This window comes from Muntiacus reevesi, chromosome 19, assembly GCF_963930625.1.
Source record: "Muntiacus reevesi chromosome 19, mMunRee1.1, whole genome shotgun sequence".
In the NCBI taxonomy this organism is placed as follows: Eukaryota; Metazoa; Chordata; class Mammalia; order Artiodactyla; family Cervidae; genus Muntiacus; species Muntiacus reevesi.
The window spans coordinates 30,519,599-30,546,518 of NC_089267.1; the positions used below are offsets into that span (position 1 = coordinate 30,519,599).

Genomic DNA, 26,920 nt, shown 5'->3' on the forward strand with positions numbered 1-26,920 from the left:
AAGGGCAAGGTCCAGGAAATACTAGGTCCAAACGCTCAGTTGTCCTCTCCCAGTGGAGTTGTGTGGACAGTGATCAATTCTCTCAGCAGTGTTGTGTGAGAGCATGTATAGCAGCAAGGCCATCCAGTCCCTGGTGTTCAGGACTTTTCCTGTGTGTAGGTTGTATTGATATGGTTGAATGCCTGTGTGCATGACCTTAGTTTCCTGCCTTTGAGAAGTCAAGCTGACCTTACATGGTTCAAGGCTCCTACCATAAATCACACTATTAGCACAGACTATATGCTTGGAGTTACCCAAGGTCCCCAGGTAAGCAAAGACACTCTTATTAGGCAGGATGTTTCAAGGATTCAGAGGTTACATCTTAGGAGCCAGACAAGGGCCAAACCTTTCTTGGAATGCGCAGTGTGTGGAAAACCCAGATATGCTGATCCTTACTACACAGTGTGAGATTTAGATTGAGGTTTCTTTTCTTTGCCTAATAAATCTTGAAACCAGAATAATATCCACTTTATTTTTTTTTCAAAATTGTTTTAGCTGTTCTAGTTGTTTTGTTTTTCTGTGTAAGTTTTAAATAAGTTTGACTATACAAAAAGTCTTTCTGGGAATTTAATAGGAATTGTGTTGTCCATATATCAGTTTGGGGAGAGTTGCCATCTTTACTCTGTTGAGTCTGCTAATCCATTAACATGGTATGTTTTCCCATTTATTTAGATCTTATTTCATTCACCAGTGTTGTATAGTTTTCAACATACATGTCCAGTACATGTTTTTTTAGATTTATAGCTAAGTATTAAGTATTTCATTCTTGGGAGAGTGATTATAAATGGAATTTTATAGTCCAAGTTTGGTACCAATATGTTAATTGTATATTACGAGATTGCTGAACTCACTCTTTCGTTCTCAGAGTGTTTTTTGGGGGTATATATCTTGGAATTTTCTCTGTAGATAGTTAGATCATCTGTGAGTAGGAGTTTTTCCTTTTGATATCAGGATAATACTAGCTTTCTAAAATGAATTGGGAAGTGTTTCCTTTATTTTTCTGGAAGAGATTGTATAGAGTGGTTTTAATTCTTCTTTAAATGTTTAGTAGAATTCTTCAGTGACACCATCTGGGCCTAGAAATTTATTTATTTATTTTTAATATTAATAGCTTAAAATCATGAATTAAAGTTTCCTTAATAGTTGTTGTTCTTCAGCCACTCAGTCGTGTCCAACTCTGACCCCGTGGACTGCAGCACACCAGGCTTCCCTGTCCTTCGCTGTCTCCCAGAGTTTGCTCAAACTCATGTCCAATGTGTCAGTGATGCCATCCAACCATCTCATCCTCTGTCACCCTCTTCTCCTCTTTCCCTCAATCAGGGTCTTTTCCAGTGGGTCAGCTCTTTGCATCAGGTGGCCAAAGTAGTGAAGCTTCAGCTTCAGCATCAGTCCCATATATACTTTGTAATTGGCTTTTTTTTTTTTAAAAAAAAAACTCTGTATTGGAGTTCTAAAAAAGAATTTTGTTTTCTTTTTTCATTGTGATATGAGTCATATAAGCTAATCCATATTACCCAAGACTCCTAGAATTGCTCTGTTCTCCAAGGAAATCCAGCCATTGAGATAAGCCGAGGACTGTGTTAGGCCAAGGAATTCAAGGGTTAGGCAGACTTACATGGGGGCTTTCTTCGTGATGCTTTGAAAATAACACACAGAGTGAATGAAAGTCGTCCTATCAGTTTACAACAGAATCAAGCAACATATCAGAGAAGAAAACAAGCTTATCATCTCTATTAGATATTGAGATTTCTCTAGCACATATATCAACCTGAGTACTTTTTAAAAACACACGCTTATTTGGAAATTTGGTACGTGATATAAAAACAGCATTTCAAAGTAGTAAGGGAGGATTAAGCATGAAAAAAGTGTTATTAGAGCCTGACCTCAAACTGTAAGAAAATTAAATTTAAAATGGAGTAAATTTATTTTATATTTTTACATTAGAAATATTCTTAAACAAGCCATACTACACAGATTTTAATAGAAATTCAAACATTTTGAACACTGCTAAAAGCTACTAAATATAAAAGGAAACATACTAGGAATAAATATTTGTAATCAAATTAACAGGAAAATAGTATCCTTATTTAATGCACCCAAATAGGTGTTTATCTATAAAATTTTAAATATTTCATAATTTTAAAATTTCATAGATAAAAGGTAGAAATACACAATTCATGTAAAAATTACAAATGGAATAAATGTCAAAAAGAGGATCAAACTCAGTCATAGTGAAGTGAGAGACTGTACAATTAGATACCATTTTCACCAGTGAAATTGCCCCCTTTTCAAAAAAAAAAAGAAAAGATTGTAATCTCCAGCATCTGAGCAAAGATGGGAAAAACAGTACTCTTAAAAAATAGTATATGTAGTCAGCCTTTACAGAGGGTAATTTGGCAATGATAACTAACAGCTATGTGGCTGTTAACCTATGTTTTAGGCATTTACACATATTAACTCATTTAATCCTCACAGCAGTTCTCTGATGGGAAAGTGAGACAGAGGTTAAATTACTTACCTGTAAATAATACATGTAAAGTGTATATATCCTTGATTCAGCACACACAGGTAAATAAAGATAACATATATAAGAATATAACACTGTTTAGAAGAGAGTTAGAAACAACTCCAAGTGTCTTATCAATAGGGAAGTGGTTAAATATTTCACTGTGTATTCAGTTAAAGTAATTAGGTAGCTACATATATACCAACCTAGAAAGATATTGAAGTGAATTTCCAACTTAAGATAATTAACTAAGCACAGCCCGCTACTTTTCTTTCTGAAAACCTACTAAAAGTCAGGGAAAAAAATTAAAAAACTAAACCAAATTCTACATCCTAAAACAGCAACAAGAAATTCAGGAATAAACCATTGATTTATACTATTAAAAATCCTTAGAAATGCTCAAGAACCAGTAATATCATGCTTGCTATGTTTTCCCACCATATAGAAAGGCTTTTTCTCCTTTCTATATTCTGTTCTTTGGATGCAAGTTAGAAGGGAAGAAGTTTAATATCTGAAATTATTCTTTAAGATATACTTGTCCTTTCTAAAAGCAAATCTATATTTCAAGTATTAAATTTATCGGCTTTGAAAATTTCTATTCAGTAATTTGTAAATATCAACACAAGCACTTTGTTAAAGTGGTGTACTCATTATGCAGCAAATTTGGAAAACTCAGCAGTGGCCACAGGACTGGAAAAGGTCCATTTTCATTCCAATCCCAAAGAAAGGCAATGCCAGAGAATGTTCAAATTACTGTACAACTGCAGTCATTTTACATGCTAGCAAGATTATGCTCAAAATCCTTCAAGCTAGGCTTCAGCAGTATGTGACCCAAGAACTTCCAGATGTACAAGCTGGATTTAGAAATAGCAGGGGAACCAGAGAAAAATTGCCAACATATGCTGGATTATAGAAAAAGCAAGGGAATTCCAAAAAAATCTATTTTTTGCTTAATTGACTATGCTAAAGCCTTTGACTGTGTGGATTACACAAACTGTGGAATATTCCTATATAGAGAAAACATGGGAGTTTCAGAAAAACATCTCTCTCTGTTTCATCGACTACACTGAAGCCTTTGACTATGTGGATGATGACAAGGAAAGCTCTTAGAGAGATGGGAATACCAAATCATCTTACTTATCTCCTGAGAAACCTGTGTGCAGGTCAGGAAGCAATGGTTAGAACCCTGAATGGAACATCTGATTGGTTCAAGATTGAGAAGGGAGTACAACAGGGCTGGGTGCTGTCACCCCTTTTGTTTTACCTGTACGCTGAGCATATCCTGAGAAATGCCAGGCTGGGTGAGTTACAAGCTGGAATCAACATGGGCAGGAGAAACATCATCAACCTCAGATATGCAGATGACTGATACCAGTCTAATGGCAGAAAACGAAGAGGAACTAAAGAACCTCTTGATGAGGGTGAAGGGGTGAGTGGAAGAGCCGACTTAAGGCTAAATATTAAAAAAACTAAGATCGTGGCTTAAACCCCATTACTGCATGGCAAATAGAAGGGGAAAAGGTGGAAGTAGTGACAGATTTCCTCTTCTTGGGCTCTAAAATCACTGTGGACAATGACTGCAGCCATGAAATCAGAAGGCGATTGTTTCTTGGCAGGAAAGCGATGACAAACCTAGACAGTGTGTTGAAAAGAAGAGATGTTACCCTGCCGACAAAGGTCCGTGTATAAAGGCAATGGTCTTCCCAGTGGTTAGGTATGGTTGTGAGAGCTGGACCATAAAGAAAGCCAAAGAACTGATGTCCTCGAACTGTGATGCTGGACAGCAGGGAGACCAAACCAGTCAATCTTAAGGGAGAACAGCCCTGAATATTCACTGGAAGGACTGATACTGAAGCTGAAACTCCAGTATTCTGGTCATCTGATGTGAACAGACAACTCAACTGCCCTACAAAAGATTGAGGGCAGTAGGAGAAGAGGGCATCAGAGGATGAGATGGCTAGACAGCATCACTGATGCAATGAACATGAACTTGGGCAAACTCTGGGAGTTGGTGAGGGACCGGGAGGCCTGGCGTGCTGCAGGCCATGGGGTCGCAAAGAGTTGGACACAACTGGGCGACAAACAACAACTTTCTTAAAGAGTTGGGAACCACGCCACATTACCTGCCTCCTGAGAAACCTGTATGCAAATCAAGAAGCAACAGTTAGAACTGGACATGGAACAATGGATTGGTTCAGAATTGGAAAAGGAGTATGTCAAGGCTGTGTATGGTCACCCTCCTTATTTAACTTACATACAGAGTACATCATGCACAATGCCAGGCTGGATGAAGCACAGGCTAAAGTCAAGATTGCCCAGAGAAATATCAATAACTTTAGATATGCAGATGATACAACTTAAATGGCAGAAAGTGAAGAGGAACTGAAGAGCCTCTTGATGAACGTGAAAGAGGAGAGTGAAAAAGCTGACTTAAAACTCAGCATTTGAAAAACAAAGATCATAGCATTTGGTCCCGTTACTTTGGTCCCATTACTTGGTCCCATGGCAAATAGATGGGGAAAAAGTGGAAGCAGTGTCAGATTTCATTTTCTTGGGCTCCAAAATCAATGAATATGGTGAGTGCAGTCACACAATTAAAAGACACTTGCTCCTTGGAAGAAAAGCTATGACAAACCTAGACAGTGTATTAAAAAGCAGAGACATCACTTTGCCAACAAAGGTTCCTCTGTTCAAAACTATGGTTTTTCCAGTAGTCATGTATGGATGTGATAATTGGACCATAAAGAGGGCTGAGCACTGAATAGCTAGTGCTTTTGAGCTGTGATGCTGGAGATTCTTGGGAGTCCCTGGTTTGCAAGGAGGTCAAACCAGTCAATCCTAAAGGAAATCAACCCTGAGTATTCATTGAAGGACTGGTGCTGAAGCTGAAGCTCCAGTACTTTGGCCACCTGATGCGAAGAACTGACTCATTAGAACAGACCCTGATGCTGGTAAAGATTAAGGACAAGAGGAGAAGGGGTTGACAGGGGATGAGATAGTTGGATGACATCACTGACTCAATGGACATGAGTTTGCGCAAACTCAGAGATAGCGAAGGACAGGAAAACCTGGTGTGTGGCAGTTCATGGGGTCACAAAGAATCGAACATGACTTAGCTACTGAACAAAAACAACAACAGTAATCATTTATTTTAGTATGGATTGGGTTATTATCCAGTGTGTGTGTGTGAGTCGCTCAGTCATGTCCTACTCATTGCGATCCCATGGACTGTAGCCTGCCAGGCTTCTCCAGGCAAGAATACTAGAGTGGGTTGCCATTTCCTTCTCCAGGGGATCTTCCTGACCCTGGGATCAAACACAGGGCTCTTGAATTGTGGGCAGATTCTTTATCATCTGAGCCACTAGGGAAACCCAAGCAACCAAAACCAGAAAATACAGATGACCATACAACATCCTGTGGTACCTATAGTAATTTGTTGCTCAAATTATTCCAGCTTTTGCCACTGGGAACTCTTTCAGGTTGACTCCTATGATACTTTGTGTTCTACCCCATCCTTTTGTTTTTGAGCACTTCCTTTTGAATACTACAGGGTGTTGTATGGTCACCTTATGTTTTCCCTACCCTAGACCTAGAATCAGCCATTGCTCCAAAGAGCCCTAGTTTTTTTGTTTTTGTTTTTTTGTTGGAGAAGAGTATTTAGCAACCAAGATCTGTGTGCTGGGAGCACTTGTTACTGCTGGGGTGTCATTGCTTCTATGCCATCATGAAGGACAGAAGTAGCTTCTCTAGGGTATATGTACTCACCTGTATATATGTGCGTATCTAAAATTACTTGTGTCTATTCATAAGTATCTGTATTAAGCTAAGTTGGTTACTGATGTCTCTCACTCTAGTCCAGCAGAGCTCATTTCAGCCTTTTCCCCTCCTTGTCTATAATTTCCCTCTCCAGTAGTGAGACACCTCGTACCATCTACCATCCATTTACATATTTGTTTATCTCCCAGTGTACAAGTAAAGCACGTTTGGAACTATTAACCCGTATTTCCCTGTATTCGTTTCCAAGGGCTGCCATAACAAATTACTGTTAACTGGGGGCTGCTTGCAACAGCAGAAGTATATTTTCTCACAGTTCTGGAGACGATAGATTCAAAATCAAGGTGTCAGCCAGGCTATGTTTTTTCGAAGGCTCTGGTGACAAGTCTTCCTTGATTGCCTCTGTAGGTTCTGCTGGTTCCTGGGAATCTTTGGCCGCCTTTGGCTTGTGGCATCATAGCTTTTTCTCTGCTTCCTGTACGTGGCCTGCTTCTCTAGGCCTCCCCTGTGTCTTCATGTATCTCTCTTTCCCTTTGTAAGGACAATGGTCATTGGACTTAGGGCTCGCCCACATACAGTGTGACCTCATCTTAACTTGCTACATCTGTAAAGACTTGATTTCAAAATAAGATAATGTTCACAGGTACTGGGGAGTTAAGATTTTAGTGTGCCTGTGTGGAGCACACAATTCAATCCATGGCACTATTACATGTATTACTATCTGGTTAAATAGAAAGGCATACAATTTTTGGAGAGTAATTTGAACTAAGTAGAGTTGAAAATAAAACAGGAAACTACTGTGAAGGTTTTAAAAAAATGTATTATTAGTCATTTGGTCTCATCAATAAACTTTAAAAATTAGCTTTTTTTGAGGATAGAATTGTGTGGGAAGGATACAAAATCTGGAGATTTAAAAGTTGTAGAATGGATGTTCTGAGTTTTTTTTTTTTTTTTTTTTAGTGCTATTGCAAAGCTGCTTAAGCAAATCAGTCTGTTTACTCTGTTCCTGTGTTGTGACTTCTGAAACGTCTACTTGGATTCAGAGATAAATTTAGCTTTTTTAAGCTTTGGCTTACACATCAAGATTAATACCTTTTTTCTAGTCAGTTACGTCCCAGCTGGTGCAGTGGTAAAGGGTCCACCTGCCAATGCAGGAGCTGCAGGAGACTCAGGTTTGATCCCCGGCTCGGGAAGATGCCCTGGAGCAGGAAATGACAAGCACTTTAGTATTCTTGCCTGGGAAATTCCATGGACAGAGGAGCCTGGCGGTCTACAGTACATGAGGTTGCCAAGAGTTGGATGTGACTGAACATGCACTTTAATCTCCATAGACTATTACGGTATTAATCTGGGTCCAGCTGGGAAATTTTCTTCCTGAGTTCTTCCAGGGAAAACTTAAAAAAAAGTCCCTTCTCTTGCCCATGTTAGGCCACACAGTGTCAGGGCTGGGATGCTATATTTTCATAATGAGTGGCTGAAAAACTGAAAATACTTCTTTGAGAATATGATAGTACTTCTTAAATAATCTCCAGAAACGCTTTGATTCTGCTGTTTATTATTATATATAATTACTCATCTTTTCTACTTGTATTTAGAAAAATGCCTTTTCTCTTTATTCTTTGGATTAATTTAAAATAATTTATTTGTGTCAACAGCAAACATCACTGCTTTTCTCACTGAATAATTCATCAGGTGTTAAATACAAATCCCTGTAATGCTTTAGGGATAAAGAGCATGATTTTCACTTTTTTTCTTGAATTGGGCTGATGTGTGAAGATGTTGTTTTGGCCTTCCATTATTTCTTGCCATTATCTCCAAGTTGAACTCCAACTCCTTTCCCTGCTAGTTATTTAAATTTAATATGTAGAATAATGAGTGATTTTACTGGTATGTTACAGAGCATTGTACAAGATACTCTAATGAACAAAGAATCTGTTGAGTTTAAGGCATGATCATAGTAGGCAGTGTTATTTAGAACATGTTATATATGGATGAAGCAATGTCAAAGTTTGAAGACAGAGGGCAAATAGGGCAAGAGTTCTAGGAAAGGATAATAAATGTAAGAATGGCACATGAAAATAAGATGGAGTTATAGGATTCTGGGAAATTGGCAATAACAGAGACTTGGGACTTCTGTGGAAAATGAATCAGAATTATGGTTTGAGTGATAATACTGGTAGCAGATGATTTTGATTGCATTTGTTTGACTGTCAGGAGAGGTGCAGGGTACTCCTGTTAAAAACATCAATTATTTAAAATTTTTATCTAAAAATAGGGAATAGTTTTAGCAGACTTATTAAAGATTACTTATTTAGAATGAAAGCTTGGTATGTTTGCCAGTGTAACACCTGATTCCAGTTAGTGGAGTTGTCTTTCCTGATTTTATGTCTTTCTGAAGTTCTCATGATTTCTGCGTTGTCAGAGCTATTCATTGGTTTTTTACCATTTCTGTTCTTTGGAAAATTTCCTGAATATTCTAATTTGTGATCTTTGTTTCTCCTAGTTGGATTTGCTTCATGTTATATCTGTTTAGTGTAAAGAGCTCAGGGAAAAAAAGATTGTGGAGGATTATTGAGTGTTGAAAATAGTCTTGTCTTAGAATGTAGCTAATAGGTTGATATTTATAACATAATGTCAGCTTTAAAACATGTTGGTGGTTTAGATTATTCCATATCTGTGTCATGTGGACACTTTATATATGCTTTGCATAGTAATACTTTGGTCTTTAATGGTCATTTAACTGTCTTTAATTGTCATTCACTAACCATAGGTTTACAAAGTGTTTTTTCTGATTTATAAAATTAAATTCTTAATTCTTAATTAAATTCTTAATTCCTTCTTAAATTCCAAACCTCATCGAATAACCTAAAAAGTGTTTATCTCCTTTGTACTAAACCCTCCAGCTGAGAATTATGGGTAGTGTACAATTATATTAATTTTAAATAATATGCATGAAATTTGGACCTGTTACCAAACACAATTGGAGTTTGTTTTAGAGCATATCTGCAGAATATTTTAGTGAAGTTTTAATATTAATATTTGTCTTGGAAGAGGGTACATATTCTTTCTGGATTTTTGAGGCTTTGGCATAAAGTGCTGCATTATTTGGTTTGCTATGACAATTTTTCGGTGAAATGTGTGAATGCATTTGAAATCTTAAAACTGATTATTTGCTGAGTAATATCCCACTATATATATCTACCACAGCTTTGTCCATTCATCAGCTGATGGACATGTAGGTTGCTTCCCTGTCCTGGCTGTTGTAAACAGTGCTTCTGTGCATTGGGATGCACGTGTCTTTTTTGATTATGATTTTCTCACAGTATATGCCCACTAGTGGAGTTGCTGGGTCATATGTTAGATTTATTCCTAGTTTTTTAAGGAATCTCCATACTGTAGTCCCTAATAGCTGTATCAGTTTATATTCCCACCAACAGTGTAGGAGGGTTCCCTTAGCTCTAGTGAGATGGACAAACCTAGAGCCTGTTATACATAGTGAAGTAAATCAGAAAGAGAAAAACAAATATAGTATATTAACGCATATATATGGAATCTAGAAAAATGATATTGATGAACCTGTTTGCAGGGAAGGAAATGAGACGCAGAGGTAGAGAATGGACTTGTGGACAGTGGGGGAGGGAGAGAGTGGGACGAATGGAGAGTAGCAGCAACATATATATACACTATCAGGTGTAAGATGGATAGCTGGTGAGGAGTTGCGGAGTAGCACAGGGAGCCCAGTCTGACTGGCTGTCATGACCTGGAGGGGTGGGAGGGGGAGGGGAGGAAGGCTGCGGAGGGAGGGGATGTATGTATAATTATGGCTGATTTGGGGTGTCATATGGTAAAAACCACCGCAACATTGTAAAAATTTTTTTTAATTAAAAAAAAAGATTATTGTTAAAACCTCAATACACATAGCAAATAACTGCATGATTTATATACTACATGGGACTGACTAGTAACAAAAACTCCCAATTTAATTCTTACCACAATTTACATCCTATGCTTAATACAATATGTGTACTTACAACCGTTGTAAATTATTGTCATTTCCTTTCTGAAGATATTTAAGGTAGTTTATAGAAAACAGTAGTATAGTTCTGTGTGATCCAGTATGGTGACCACTCGTAACATGGGTTATCGAGTGCTTGAACTATGTCTACCCAAACTGAGATGTAAGATTCACACTGGATTTGAATAAAGAAACGAATGTAAAATATCTTATTAATACTTTTTAATATTGATTGCATGATATGATATTTTAGATATAGTGGATTAAATAAAAGTTATTGCAGTTAGTTTTACCTTTTCATTTTTATTTTTTGATGTGATTGCTATGAAACTTAAAATTATAAATGTATCTTACATTATATTTTTATTGGACATTTGGTAGTGACAGTGTAATTTGTAAAGGATTTACTTTCAAAAATTTCATGAGCATGTATGTGTGTTTATATATTTCCCAACAGAAACGGCATTGGCTTCTCAAAATAACTCTTATCACTCCTCTTAATACTCAATATAATAGAAATTTCTGTCGATGAGCATTGTATCTGTGATTAACTATATTCTACCGTCAGTCTGGGAGTGCTAAGAGCATGGTCCTTTTGTCATTTTGACAGTGCTAAAGGCCTCACTGCAGCGGAATTGCCCTGGTTCTTTTGGCAAACGGAAAGTTAATGTGGCTATGGTGAGATATAAATGTATGGGTTAGGGGAGATTTTAGATAGGAGAATCCCTGAAATTCTAAAGAGTTCTCTTCCCCACTTAGGGGACAGAGAAAAGGAATAATGTCAGTAATTGTTGCTAGAATTCTCCAGTCGGGTGTAAAGTGCAGGCCCTCAGTCCTCATTAGGAGGAAGAGGGAACCTTACGCCAGAGTCTCAGCATATTTGGCTGCTAGACCAGTGGATACCCACGTGAAGCTGAGCAGATAAAGAGTGTGATTGCACTAGTTTTTCATATGTAAAGTTTGGTTGGAATTTGAGTGTTTGGAAGAAAAAGCCTGTCTTGGTACAAGCCTCTGAAATATGTTCTTTGCAAATAACATTATGCTTGTGTTATATAATTCAAATATGTAACCTGTACTAGTACATTTTGAGTTCTTGTTTAGTAACAAGTAATATTGAATTCTTAATAGTAAATACTGAGTTCTTAATAGTAAATATTGAGTTCTTAGCAATTATTTATTTTTAAAAGACGATCGTGGTTAAGTGGTATACCTCTATATACTAAATGTAAATTCAGTTTTTGAGGTAGACATAAAAGAACATGAATAAGTTTTACTTCAATTCCATGACATATAAGTAAGCAGTGCAGCTGTGAAGTAAGTCATCAAGCTTTAGACAAACTGAAAGGTACTGTCTAGTCAGACCTTTAGTGTTGTTTGCTTGTAACTGATGTTCCAGGTGATGCTCTTTGGTCACTGCTAAATCCTCAAGGTATTCTATGAATCATCTGAAAAAATAACATACTCTTTTTTTTTTTTTACTATTCTTCTTTATTTTAATGTTGTGTTTTTTGATTATTTAAAAACTTAAAATTCACACATGAATGTAGAATATATATTTACCATATAGACTGTAAATGCTCTAGTAACTATAAATATCCAATTTTATAAGTGACCTTATATGAATAAAGGTACCTTTCTATGCTCTCTCCCATGCAGCTTTTGGAAGTCTGTTCATTTATTCACTTCATAAACATTCATTGAATACTTACTCTGTTTCAAGAACTGCAGAACTGCAGAGATCAACATGGCGAGGATTACGTCAGAACTCAGCAGGGAAGGGACTCTCGTACAGAAAAATACTCTAAAATTACCACTGAGTGGTTTACTTTTAGGCATGGTATCTTGAGATTTTAAATAATGCTAAATAAAAGTGTGACATTTTTATATTTAACAAGTTGGAACACTAATTTAACATTAGCGGCGCCACTTTTTAGCTGTGGTAATTTGTTCATGGGGTGTCAGATTCCAGGGTGGGAGGAAATAGATCTGTGATATGAGGAGAGATGAGCCTGCAGGACTACCAAATTGTAACGTAAGCCACACTGCAGATCACCTGTTTGTTCCATGATTTTCTTTGCTGAGACCTGGAGGCCTTGTAAATAGCTGCTGTTGGCTCAGAGAGGAGAGTTGTCTTTGAAGTATACAGCACTTGTGTAGGGCATAACCCAGATGTGGTTCCAGACTTGAGTGATTAAGAGAGGAGCAAGAGGAGGAGAGGACCCTGAGTCTGAAAAAGAACTTAGGTTTTGCTTAGACTTGGCTCTGTGAGCTTCCACAGGAGCCTGCTTCTCGTGAATCACAAGGTGCCCGAGAGGCAGGCTCACATGCAGTTCTTTTATCTTTTAAAACTTGAGTTCGGAAATGTAGCTTTACAGAGTCTATTTGGGGCTAATTTTCAAGCATATTTATATATTTTACTAAAGAAAAGGTACAGGTAGAATTAAATATTTTTTCTTTGATAATTCCCAGCTGCTAATACATTAGTATTAGAGATAATTTTCTTATCTAATTAACCTCATTTATTTCAAATAGGAGGGACTGAGAAAAGTGGACTTTAGTCTAATCATATCTTATTAGTTAGTTGTTTTTACTAAGAAATAATAGGACTCTTGAGTAGTATAAATTTTGAGGTCATCTCCTGAATGTATGTCAAAAAGGAAGCTGAATAAGAACTGTTAACATTTGCTACATTGTGGTTATTTTATGAAGAAACTAAGGCCTTGTAAGGTAAGGACTTGTTCAGTCATTTATTTATTCATGTAACCAATATTTATTGAGTGTCTATTATGTGTCAGGAATTACGCTAAGGGTTAGAATTAAATAGACATTTTCTCTGTTCACTGTATACATAAAGTCTAGTGGAGAAGACAAGACAGAAAATAATTATCATAGAAGATGAGATGGTTGGGTTGTTGACTTAATGGACAGGACTTTGAACCAGCTCTGGGAGATAGTGGAGGACAGGGGAGCCTGGTATGCTACAGTCCGTGGAGTCTGAGAGAGTCAGGCATGACTCAGTGACTGAACAATTGAAGTTAACTTACATATCATATCATTCACCCATTTAAAGTGTACAACTTAGTGGCTTTTAATATATTCACAGAGTTGTATAAACATCATTGTATGAATTTTAGGACATTTTTACCACCCTAAAGAGAAACCCAACTCCCCTTAGCCCCCACCCTCAACACCCCTATGCTCCTAACACTAGAGAACCACTAATTTTGGAAGACATCATAAAAATTTCCCAGGGCTCTGTTTTCTTTGCTTGTGTATTTTATTACAGTGATTAAGTTTCATTACTTTACTTTGCTAAATGGTTTCTTTAAAACACCTCATCTTAATGTAAAATATCCTCTCGTTCTTACCCTTTTTCCTTTTTTACAGAATATTTTAAGTGTTACTAAAGTAAAAAGAAGGTGAAATGGTAAACCTACATGTACACAACACCAAACTTATACAGGTATAAATTATAACACATGGCAGTATTATTTCAGATATTCTGTGCTCATCCCCCTACCTTAGGTAGTATTTTAAGCAAATCGAGAGTTCCTTCTTAAAATTTAATTAAAATAGTAGTAATATTTATTTTGCATTTACTATGTGTAAGGCATTATAAGAGGTTTACATGATTGTTTCAGTTAATAAAAAAAATTACATGTTGGGTACAATTCTGTATCCATTTTATAGGTGACATAAATAATACTTAGACTGTTTTCTAACCTGTTTCCCTATTTTATTAAGATTCATTTCATTGATGAATAACCTTATGTTGCTGTAACTTCATAGCTTTGGCACTTTCAGGACTCTTGATGATGGATACTCCCATAACATGATCTCCAGAAATTACAGTGAATTAGTCAGTTGACCTTAACATTAACGAGAATATGTGCTGTATATTTTTGCAATGTGAGGTTTTATAGTTCTGATGTGGTTGTTTTTCAGTCACTCAGTCATGCCCAACTCTTTGTGACGCCATGGATTGTAGCATGCCAGGCTCCTCTGTCCTCCACTATCTCCCAGAGTTTGCTCAAATTCATGTCCATTGAATTGGTGATACTATCTAACCATCGCATCCTCTGCTGTCCCCTTCTCCTTTTGCCTTCAGTCTTTCCCAGCCTCAGGATCTTTTCCAGTGAGTTGGCTGTTTGCATCAGGTGACCAAAGTATTGGAGCTTCAGCTTTAGCATCAGTCCTTTCAATGAATTTTCAGGGTTGATTTCCTATAAGATTGAGTGGTTTAATCTCCTTGCAATCCTAGGGATTCTGGAGTCTTCTCCAGGACCACAATTCAAAAGCATCAATTCTTTGGTGCTCAGTCTTCTTTATGGTCCAACTGTCACATCCGTACATGACTACTGGATAAACCATAGCTTTGACTGTGTGGACCTTTGTCAACAAAGTAATGTCTCTGCTTTTTAATATTCTGTCTAGGTTTGTCGTAGCTTCTAAACATGATTAAAATTTTTTTCACTATAGAATCCTTCTAAGGTAAAATACCTTGGACATGGAACAATAGACTGATTCCAAATCAGGAAAGGAGTACGTCAAGGCTGTATATTGTCACTCTGCTTATTTAACTTATATGCAGAGTACATCATGAGAAATGCTGGACTGGATGAAGCACAGGCTGGAATCAAGATTGCCAGGAGAAATATCAATAACCTCAGATATGCAGATGACACCACCCTTATGGTAGAAGTGATGAAGAACTAAAGAGCCTCTTGATGAAAGTGAAAGAGGAGAGAGTGAAAAAGTTGGCTTAAAACTCAGCATTCAGAAAACTAAGATCCAGTCCCACCACTATATGGCAAGTAGATGGGGAAGCAATGGAAACAGTGACAGACTTTATTTTTGGGGGCTCCCAAATCACTACAGATGGTAACTATAGCCATGAAATTAGAACACGCTTGCTCCTTGGAAGAAAAGTTATGACCAAGATAGACAGCATATTAAAAAGCAGAGACATTACTTTGCCAACAAAGGTCCGTCTAGTCAAAGCTTTGGTTTTTCCAGTAGTCATGTATGGATGTGAGAGTTGGACTATAAAGAAAGCTGAGCGCTGAAGAATTGATGCTTTTGAACTGTGGTGTTGGAGAAGACTCTTGAGAGTCCCTTGGACAGCAAAGAGATCCAACCAGTCCATCCTAAAGGAGATCAGTCCTCAATATTCATTGGAAGGACTGATGCTGAAGCTGAAACTCCAATACTTTGGCCACCTGATGTGAAGAACTGACTCATTGGAAAAGACCCTGATGCTGGGAATGATTGAAGGCAGGAGGAGAAGGGGACGACAGAGCATGAGGTGGCTGGATGGCATCACCGACTCAATGGACATGAGTTTGAGCAAGCTCTGGGAGTTGGTGATGGACAGGGAAGCCTGGCGTGCTGCAGTCCATGGGGTGGCAAAGAGTCGGACATGACTGAGTGACTGGACTGAACTGAACTGAAGGTAAAATATAATTACCTTCTTTTCACTGAGAGAAAGTAAAAAATAAAATTTAGAAGATCTTAATAACATATCTGGGGTTGTACAGCTGTTCAAGTGATGGAGCTGAAGTTCTTCAAATCCAACTCCAAGGGTATGCCGTTACCCACACCGTTAGATATCTGCTCTTGAAGTGAAACACTGGAGGAGGAGATCTGAGAGGTGTAGTGTGGTGTGTAGGATAGGAGAGTAACACTAGACTGAGAAACAGGAGACTGGGATTCTATTTTGAGATCTGTACTTGGTCAAGTAATCTAACCTTTATGGATTTAGTTCTTCATTTACATATGGAATTAGGTCAGAAGTTATACAAAGAATACTTTTTTGCTTGTGAAATCAAATAATTTCAAGGCAGTATTCAAGACAATTATGATTTATGTGCATTTACAAACCAAATAACCATTTTCCTTTGCCCTGCATCTCTACTTAATTTTCTTGTTAATCTACATTATTGCTGAAAATAAAATACTTGAATTTAAAGCTTTAAATGTGTCACATAAGAGCATTACAGCTGTAGTAAGTTTACAGAAATTAAAATTGTTTGTTGGAGGTATATTTTGTATCTTTATGGACCTCATTTTTACTTTCATTGTTATCCATCCATCTGTCCATTCATATACTCAGGTTTTTATATCATTTTGCATCTTGACCTGGTAGAATATGACTTCCTGAAACTGACCAAGCTGACTGCCCTGAATTTAGTCCACTTTTGAGACCTGTGTTGAACCCAGGTATTTCTGATCTGGAAAGACTCCAGTCAGACAGCCATGGGTTTAGAGTCGAGGTTAATGACTTCGCATTTCCCCAGACATGTAGGTGGTTAGAGGACCAGATGATAATTTTTTTGTCAGTTCTATCATAAAGTAACAGGTTTTTTTCCTGAGAAAATTTGAATTTTCAAAATCACTCCTCATAATTTGAGATCATTACAATTTGATTTATAAACATTTTTAGAGAGAAAGAACACTTGCAACTCTTTGCAAGTAAACTGCTGATGAGACAACCTAAATTGAAGCTTGTAAGAGATATCTAGAAAATGGTACAATTGAAAGAAATTTTAAAAGCCTTTCAAGAAAGCAAAAATACTACAGTTTTGGTGTAACTACAAAAAGGAACTTTTTTTTTTAAACTGACCAACTTTTAAAATGAGTTTTGCTTTGAATTGTTGACCTCTTTAAACAGTACCTCAGATTGTCCTTTAGTTAAGTTGCCAATAGTCTGACTGCAGATCAGAAATGCTCCCCTTACTTTAAAAACTAGCTTTTCATCTTATTTTACTTAAACTTACAAAATGAAGTTTTTTAGTTTGTTGTGAATGATTGCTAAGAGTGTACAAAAAGGGCTTGAGAATTAACTTGTGAACAGTATGAAGTGAAGTCGCTCAGTCGTGTCCGATTCTTTGCGACCCCATGGACTGTAGCCTACCAGGTTCCTCCATCCATGGGATTTTCCAGGCAAGAATATTGGAGTGGGTTGCCATTTCCTTCTCCAGGAGATCTTCCCAACCCAGGGATTGAACCCGGGTCTCCCACTTTGTAGGCAGACGCTTTACTGTCTAAGTCACCAGGGGAGCTCTTCTGTAATTATTTTAAACAAGTAATTTTAGAACTTTTCACTCAGTTTCTGCCTCAGTAGGATTTGAAGTGACTTGACAAAATACAATTGAGAAATATAAAATAGTTAAGAAAAAAAGCTGATTGGTGATAATGATTAGACAATAACTAAATGAAAACCAAGATTTGCACAGAATTGTGTACTATTGCTATTAAGTACAATTGCTGAAAGAGTAGGTCATATGTTTGGCGATAGGGAAACAGAAGCTTCTCATTATAACAGGTAAAAGCAAGCAGTTCAGAAAAGTATGCTTTTCATGATCTTGATACCTGACGTACAGTTCTCCTAATGTTCTTAATGGTTATTTCTGTATGATTCTTTAATGTACTCATTCTCAGTTTCTATGCAGATACCATAGTGCCAAAATAGGACTTAGTATTTTAGGTTTATCTTTTGTAAACATTTAGCTGGATTTAAAAATTATGTGGACAGTTCTTGTAATTAGCCTCCAACTAATAAAAATAAATGGAAAAAAAATTATGTGGACAGTTCTTTGAGTGGATTTTTACTTACTGTGATTGTTAAATTTTGATGTATTTTAAATCATATTGTATACTTTCTATTCTGCTTTTCTCAAGTTTTTTTTTTCTTGCCTTCTTTTGATTCACTTTTTCTTTCATGACATTTTCCTTCTACTCTATCAGAAGTTATACACACATATCTTTTAAAAAATTTTTACTGAGCTATAATTCATATACTATATAACTTACCCATTTAAAGTATACAGTTTAATGATTCTTAATATATTCTCAGAATTGTTCAACTGTTATACAATCTAATTTTAGAACATTTTTTAACTCCCCCTCTCTTAAGAAATCTGTAATCTCTCACTCTCTTTCCTCCCATCCTCTTAAGCAGCCACTTATCTGTATAAATTTCTTTGTTCTGAACATTTCATATAGATAGAATATCTAATACGTTGTCCTTTGTTACTGATTTTCACTTAGTGTAATGTCTTCTAGATTCATTCATGTTGTAGCATGTGTCAATCAATACTTTTCTTTTTTGTTACTACATAATATTCCACTGTGCCACTTTTTATTTATCCATTTATCAGTTGATGGACGTTGAGTTATTTTGACTTTTTGACTACTAATAATATCTCTGTGAATATGTTTTCATTTCTCTTTGGTGTATACCTAGGGGTGGAATTATTGGATCATATGGCAACTCTTATTTTTGACCTTTTGAGGAACTGCCAAGCTGTTTCTTAAACAGCAGTGCCATTTTACACTCCCATCAGCTTTGTATGAGAGTTCCAATTTCTCCACATCCTTGCCAAAACTTATTATCTGTCATTTGGATGATAGCCATCCTAATGGGTGTGAAATGGTGTCTCATTGTGGTTTTGAATTGCATTTCCCTAAAAATGTTGAGCATCTTTTTGTGTACTTTAATAAGACCATCTGTTTATCTTTGGAGAAATGACTTTTCAAATTTCACATCCATTTTTACATTGGGTTATTTGTATATTTATTATATAATCTAATTGTGTTTCTTATTTAATCTGAAGTCCCTATCAGATGCGTAATTGCAAAGATTTTCTCCCTTTTTATGGGCTGTCCTTTCACTTTCCTGACGGTATCATTTGTAGCAAAATTTTTTAAAATTTTATTCAGGTCCAGTTTATCTTTATTTTCTTTTGTTGCTTGGGCTTTTGGTGTTGTATCTGACAGATTACTGCCTGACTTAAAGGTCATGAAGATTTACACCTATGGTTTCTTCTAAGAGTTATACAATTTTAGCAGTTACGTTTAGGCCTGTGGTTCATTTTGAGCTCATACTTGTTGAAAGTATAAGAGAGGAATCCAGCTTTATATTCTTTTGCTTGTGGCTGTACAGTTTTGAGCTCTCCCTGTTCTTCTAGTTGCTTAGAAATTATAACATGCATCTCTAACTTGACTATGATGTTAGAATGCTGTTCCATCCTTGTTTTATTCATCATAGCTGATATTTTGGTTTTCTTCACCCTCTTTTTTTTTTTTAACCCACAAGTTAGATGTTGTGTTGTAATCATTGGCATTCTTAGATTTAATTACACGTTTATTTTTTTTTTTTTAATCTTATTTGTTTTTACACCTCAGGACTTGTTTTTCTTTTTTAGTGAAAGAACCGTAAGGAATGTTAGTACAGGTCCTTTCAGTGAGTCTCTTGGTGAAAAGCTCGGTTTTTCTTTTGCAGCATTGTATATTTTGTCTTCAATCTTGGAAGCTAGCTTAGTGCTCCAAACAGTTCTTGGGTGCCAATTATTTACTCTTAACTCTTTGGAGATATTTCACTGTGCTCTGGATTCCATTATTGCTATGGAGAAGTTGGCTATCATTCTGAGACTTCCTGTATGAATGATCTGCCTTTTCTCTCCAGCACACTTCATGCTGTCTGGTGTTTTGTAGTTTCCTTATGATAAGCTTTAGTCCTGTCCTGCAGCTGTGTATGTGTAATGGTGAAATTGTAAACCCCGAGGAGGGCTATTTTCATATTTTATTGTGAATAATATATTTGCATAGTCTTTTCTGCCTAGCACAGTTCCTTGTACATTATACATTGCTAGAAGATTGTTTGGTTGAATATTATTGAGTTTCTTTATATAGCTCTTTTCCTGCTAGAGTATAGTGTTTTTAAAATATTTACTTAAAAATATAAGGAATACTTAGAAAAATGTTCATTTGTTTAAAAAAGTGGGGAGAGTTAAATGTGGCTTAAATTTTTTTTTTTCCCTCATGATTCATCATCAAGGCATTAGCAAGAACGGGAAAAAGTCATGGTGTTCTATAAAACTTAATTATTGCCTTTGGGTTAGGCTTAATATTTTTCTTTAAAATATAAAATACTATGTTTTATATTTAATGAAAATATAAGCTGTTATTTTTAAAATCAGAATATTTTGATATGTTTATACAGTTTCCTGATTATTTTTTAAATTGTAACCATTTATGATTTCTTCTTATACTATAGATCCGGAAGGTGTGATTTTCTAAAAAATTTAATTCCTTTTTACTATAAGAAAGAACGGAGAGACTCTCCCTACATGTAAGAGAAGATAGAATCAATCTGGCATGAATTGCCAGACAAGAATAACATGACAGTGATTTTGTTCAGAATTCAGAACTTTTGTTGTCTTAAATATAATTCACTTGCATTATCAGGTTACAGCAGGTCCTCTTCTATTTTTCCCCTATAAGCTGAAATCTGTCTGCAATCATTAGCTTTTCTGTGTTCTCTGTGAATACTATAAGCCCTGTCCTCTGGCTTTTAAAAGGACTACCTTCTGCTGGTTTCAGATTTCACCGTTCTAACTTAGACTGCTGGATGCCATCATAATAACTTGCCTTTGAGATTTGTGGCTACAGTTAGGTAGTATAATAAAGCACATTAGGAAATGCATTGCACTTACCTCTAATTGATTGTGTTTCATTAGGCAAAATAAATTATTTTTTGATTTACCTCTAAGAATGGTTGTTTTTTTCAGGTATCTATACTGTCAAATGTTTAATTCTTTGTTCATTAATTTATGTTGTGTGTGCCTGTGTATGTATGTGCATATATGTGTGGATGGAGTAAACTTTAATTCTGAGTTTTCACAGAATAAATTCTGAATGTCACAGTAAATCAGTTTTTACAGTGAACCTCAGATACTGCTGATGGTCGGACTTGAGATATTTAATCTTGTAATTGAAGGTTTCAGAACTGAAATCAGTCACAGGTGGAATGACATTGTACTGAATAGAATAGCAGAATCACTTATTAAAAAGTGATGTTTCCTGGACCTTCTCTGCTCTGAGTGAGAATCTCTTGGAGCAGGGCTTCAGATACCAGGTAACTGTGTTTTGTGCTGAAATTTGGGAACTTTAGATGTGAGTGAGTTTTGGAGTAAATTCTATCCTTAATGTAATGTTCAATAGTGGCATCATCACCGACTCGATGGACATGAGTTTGAGTAAACTCTGGGAGTTGATGATGGACAGGGAGGCCTGGCGTGCTGCGATTCATGGGGTCTCAAAGAGTCAGACACGACTGAGCGACTGAACTGAACTGAACTGAATGTTCTCTGAACAGGATATATTATAGTAGCTTTTAGATTTGTAGGAGTAAATACTAGTGTGGCGTAGAACTGGTTTTTATCACCAGTTGTTGATTTTCTATGCAGTTTGGAAATATCGAACTGGCAAAGGTAGACAGGAAGTTAGCACATTTTCATATAGAAGTAGCATCCAGGACTGGTCAAACTTCAGCTGGTCTCAGAAGTTTCAGCTGTGGCATGGAACGTGAGACAGTCACCTCATATATAATTCATACTTGAGAAGCGATGTTCTTTGATATTTCAGACTCTTTGAGGTGACACAATAAAACATCTTTGCAGAAGCTTGGCCAAATGGTAAATTTATGCTCTTTGGAAAGAAATTAAAATAAGACATTGTGTAAAGTAGAATGTGAAAGCATCCTTCTCCTTTTCTCTCCTTTCTACCTGTGTTTATTAAGTTTTGAGTATATTCCTCCAGATCATTTATGTGCCCATGAATATGCGTGTACTTATATACATAGCTTCCCTTGTAGCTCAGTCAGTAAAGAATCTGCCTGCAGTGCAGAAGACCTGGCTTCAATTTCTGGGTCATGAAGATCCCTTGGAGAAGAAAATGGTAACCCACTCCAGTATTCTTGCCTGGGAAATCCCATGGACAGAGGGGCCTGGTGGGCTACAGTCCATGGGGTTGCAAGAGTCGGAAACGACTGAGCGACTAAACCACTACCACATATTCCTCCAGATCGTTTATCTGCCCATGGATATGTGTGTATTTATATATTCACCTGTATGTTTGCATATTTTAAATATTGATGTATACATATTACCCCTCTTCTTCCAAAGGCTATAACAGTTTTATGTTCTATCTTCATAGGATATTAGCAGTCAATAGTTTTATGTGTATAATAGGGAATGCACTTTTACTGTTTAGTGAGTTTAGCATCCTTTTTAAAAAAAGAAATATTCTTTTTTTTTTTTTTTAGAAATATTCTTTTTAAAAACATTTTATTGAAATGTTTTCCTGGCTTCATACTTGGATCAGTTAGTGTTCTTAATCAGCAGAAGAAGTTGACTGAATGATTTAGAACAGGAGGGATTTATTTAAGGATGTTTCGTTAGCTCAAAATTTCTGAGGAGCGTTGGAGAACCAGGCTTAGGGTTAAGCTTCCAGGTAGTACGCCTCAGCCGCCTCTGGGAACAGACATTCTCCTGCCCCATTGGACGAACCGACCGATGCTGCCCAGCTGTTCCCCTTTTTCTGCCAGCACTTGATCTGGCCACCTCTGCTGTTGTCATTGGAGGCTAATGTGTCTGCTGTTGCCAGAAATGGTAGCTCCACGCAGAGCCCGTTTTCTCATGTGACTCACTTCCACACTGAAATCCATGCAGGTGCTTCTGAATGTCTGTATCACAGTTGCAGGGTATGTTGGGAATTTAAGGTTTAAAATTTACTTTGGGAGGTTGGCTTTATAATATGGGAATTTTTCTTAAGTATCAAAGGGTTATGTAGAAACTGGTGGGAACCTATAATATGGTAAATTACAGTGATATTTTGTGATACTTTTTCTCGTATTCTTTCATCTGTAATATTTTCCCCCTTCCATCTCCAGGTGAATAAATTCTGTGCAGAGACCTCTTGGAATTATATTTTTAAAATAGTTTGCCTGGCTATTTCTCATCTGAATCTTCTCATGATTTCCTCAGCATTTCTTTTCCTGTTACTTTATTTATTTAAAACAATATCAAAACTCACAAGTAATATTTAAATATATACTGAGTCAAACATTATGGAAAGACGTAGAGAACAAACTGTAAAAGTTACATATCACCACCCACCCCTACACTTCAAATTGCTATCACCTTTCTGTATATCATGTGATAAAATGATAATCTTTGATTTTAGTTAGGCATATTTGATGGCGGTTTGGCGTTTGATAGTAAGTCCATTGAGTGTAGAGGCCCTTATTTACCCTTTGGGCTTCCATATTGCCTACTACAGCAGTTCCTATGTGTGGGATAGTATGATGTGAAGGTCTGATCTACGGCAATAACTGTGTAGTCATTTTGGAAGTAAAAATTTACAACTTGGGAATTTAGTAAATGTGCAGAGAAAGATGGGAATCAAAGTAGACTCCAGGTGTTCTAGCTTGGGAAAATAGATCATTGAGGATGCTATTAAGGGAGACTGAGAATGTAGAAACTACTCTCCATCTGCAAATATATTGCTTAGAACCCTTTCTGATTGTTTTCCACTACTGCAGGAGCACCTTTACCCATACTTCTGATTTGATTTCGAGTGTGGAGGGGTAGTACAGTGTTCAGATTGGGCCTAGATTTCCACAGTTGAGGAAAGACACTAAGAGATAACCATTTTTTAAGTAAAGCTAGAAGTTGTGTCTGAGGCTTCAGTGATTTATCATGAATAAAACCTTTCAATGGGGAGATGGTTTTTTCTTTTAAGGCATAGTACTTTGGTTAAATAGCATGAATATATACCTGTTTTCCAGTCATTTTTATCTGTAAGTAGATTGCAAATGAGCATATATTTTGTTATGTATCCATTTTTAGAAAATGTATGGAAGTAGGTTTGATTCGTTTCAGATGACTAATAATAATAGTTAACAGTGATAAGTAGTAAGACTCTCATGTTGATGAAGTGCTTCTGAGAAACTTGTGCTGGGAAACCATATTCAGATTTTTGTTTTGGCATTTTACATTTTGCCTCTTTTTTTCCCCCTGTTAATTACAACTAACTTGGCATTCTCTTTTCTTTCCAGATCATTCAACTTCAAGTGGCACATTATCTTTTAAGCCTAGTCGGTCATTGGTTACTCTTCCTACTGCCCATGTCATGCCGTCTAACTCCAGTGCTTCAGTTTCCAAACATAGGGAATCACTGACATCAGATGGCTCAAAATGGAGTATAAGCCTCATGCAAGCATTGGGAAATCATAGTAGGGGGGAGCAGGACTCTTCACTGGACATGAAGGACTCCCGGCCCCTCCGGAAGTGGTCATCTTTATCCAAACTCGCCGTCCCAGAGAACTGTAGCCAGAGTGGCGTGGTGCGCACAGAAGCGTCGAGGAGAGGTTTGGAAAGGACAGGGAGGGAGAAGGCCTTAACAGCACAGCTGAGGACCACTGGGCCCAGCTGTTTACACGACAGCATGGAGATGCTTGAGCTAGAGGATAAGGAGATAAACAAAAAACGACCGTCAACTCTGGACAGCAAATATAAATTTGAGAGCTGTAGCAAAGAGGACTTTAGAGCTTCTTCCTCCACTCTTAGGAGACAGGCCTTAGACATGACGTACAGTGCCTTACCTGAAAGCAAGCCTATTATGACAAGCTCAGAGGCTTTTGAATCTCCGAAATATTTCATGCTTGGTCAGCAAGCGGTAGGCGGCGTTCCCATCCAGCCTTCTGTGAGGACGCAGATGTGGCTGACGGAGCAGCTGCGGACAAACCCCTTGGAAGGTAGAACCACAGAGGACTCTTACAGTCTAGCTCCTTGGCAGCAGCAGCAGACGGACGAGTTTCGGCAGGAAAGGGAAGCACCCGTGCAGGTAAGGCTGAGTCTAGTGTCTGCCGCCCTCCAGCGGATGCTCTGCGGACCAGCACGCTTGAAGGAAGCGTTTGACAGTGACGGCTTTACTTTTCCTTTCCCCTGCACAGTCATAAGCATGAATGTTATAAAACTCCTCAAGTATTGTGTTGGTAAACAAAACTTTTAAAATGTTTGAGACTTATTCACATGGAAAACTTGAAACTTTGTATCTGACTTGTTGTTTTTCTTCTCATTTGTTTTGCCGCTGTTCAGTTGCTCAGTCGTGTCCGACTCTTTGCGACCACGTGGACTGTAGCACGCCAGGCTTCCCTGTTCTTCACTATCTCCCAGAGTTTGCTCAAATTCACGTCCATTGAGTCAATGATGCTGTCTAACCGTCTCATCCTCTGCCACCCACTTCCTGTTTTGCTTTCAGTCTTTCCCAGCATCACGATATTTATAAACACAGCAAAAAATATTCAGCCCAAAGAAACTAGAAACAGAAGCAGAGGAGCTGGCATGATATAATAGAAAGAACATTAACTCGAATGAAGACTTGGATTTGTTTCTGGTTTTATCAGATTCAGAATCTGGATGATTCTCTGTCACTTAATACTTATTATCTCTGGGCCTGAGTTTTTCTTTCTTTCCTTTTCCCCCTAAATTGAGATATCACTGACATATAATATATTAGTTTCAGGTATGTAACGTAATGATTTAATATTTGTGTATGTTATAAAATGATTACCACAATAAGTTCAATTAACATCCATCACCATACTTAGCTACAAAATTTTTTCCCTTGTAATCAGATCTACTCTTAGTAACTTTCAGATATGCAATATGGTATTATTAACTGTAGTCACTATACTGAATGTTATATCCCTGTGATTTATTTATAACTGAGGGTTTGTACCTTTTGATCGTCTCGTCCATTTTACTCACCCTCCAGCCTGTGCCCCTGACAACCATCAGTCTGTTCTCTTTATATGAGTATAATTTTTTTGTTTGCTTTTTTAAAAAACATAATTTGTCTTTCTCTGTTTGACTAATTTCACTTGGCATAATGCTGTCAGGATCCATTCATGTTTCCACAAATGGCAAGATTTCCTTCTTTTTATGTGAATATTCCTCTGTGTGTGTGTGTGCGTGTGTAGAGAGAGCGAGCACATTTTCTTTTTTCATTCATCTATTGATGGATACTTAGGTTGCTTTTATGTCTTGGCTGTTGTAAAGCTGAACATAAGGTTGCATATATATCTTTTCAAGTTTGTATTTTCATTTTCTTCAGATAAATACCCAGAAGTGGAGTTGCTGGACCATAGGGTAGTTCTCTTTTTAATCTTTCTGAGGAACCCCCATACTGTTTTCCATAGAGGCTGTGCCAGTTTACTTTCCCACCAACATACATAAGGTTTTTTTTGCCTCCACATTCTTACCAACACTTGTTATTTCTTGTCTTTCTGATAATAGCCATTCTAATAGGTATGAGGTGATAGCTCATTATGATTTTGATTTGACTTTCCCGGATGATTAGTGGTGTTGAGTACCTTCTCATATATTTGTTTGTTGTATATATGTTTCTTCACAGCTTCTGCCATCTATAAAATGAGGAGGTGGGAATAAAGTCATTGCTAAAGCTTTGGCAATGATTGGTATGTATTCAGGTTTATAAAACAGATGTGCTTTTTTTAAAAAATTGGGTTTCAAGATTTATTCATCATTTTAAGGAAAGTACTGTATGATAATATTACATAAAAAGAAAAGTGTGTACTTCCTAATGTCACATGTAAATGTGTAAATTTCTTGATCTGAAAATGTCTTCTGTTCCAAGGTAATTGTCTGCAGCTCGTTTTAACTGGGAAACCAGTTGTCTATAGAATTTTTCGTAAATCCTGTCATCCATTTTTTTTCTTA

At 36.9% G+C, this 26,920-nt stretch overlaps 1 protein-coding gene across 2 annotated transcripts in view; it reads left to right on the plus strand.

The window, feature by feature from the left end:
- The window catches only part of CEP85L (centrosomal protein 85 like), a 129,304-nt gene that overhangs the window by 23,902 nt on the left and 78,482 nt on the right, over positions 1 to 26,920 (plus strand). For both annotated transcript variants that reach the window (XM_065911690.1, XM_065911691.1), the window contains exon 3: positions 24,235 to 25,022. In XM_065911690.1, the coding sequence (XP_065767762.1) occupies positions 24,235 to 25,022 (788 nt within the window). The remainder of the gene's footprint in view (positions 1 to 24,234; positions 25,023 to 26,920) is intronic.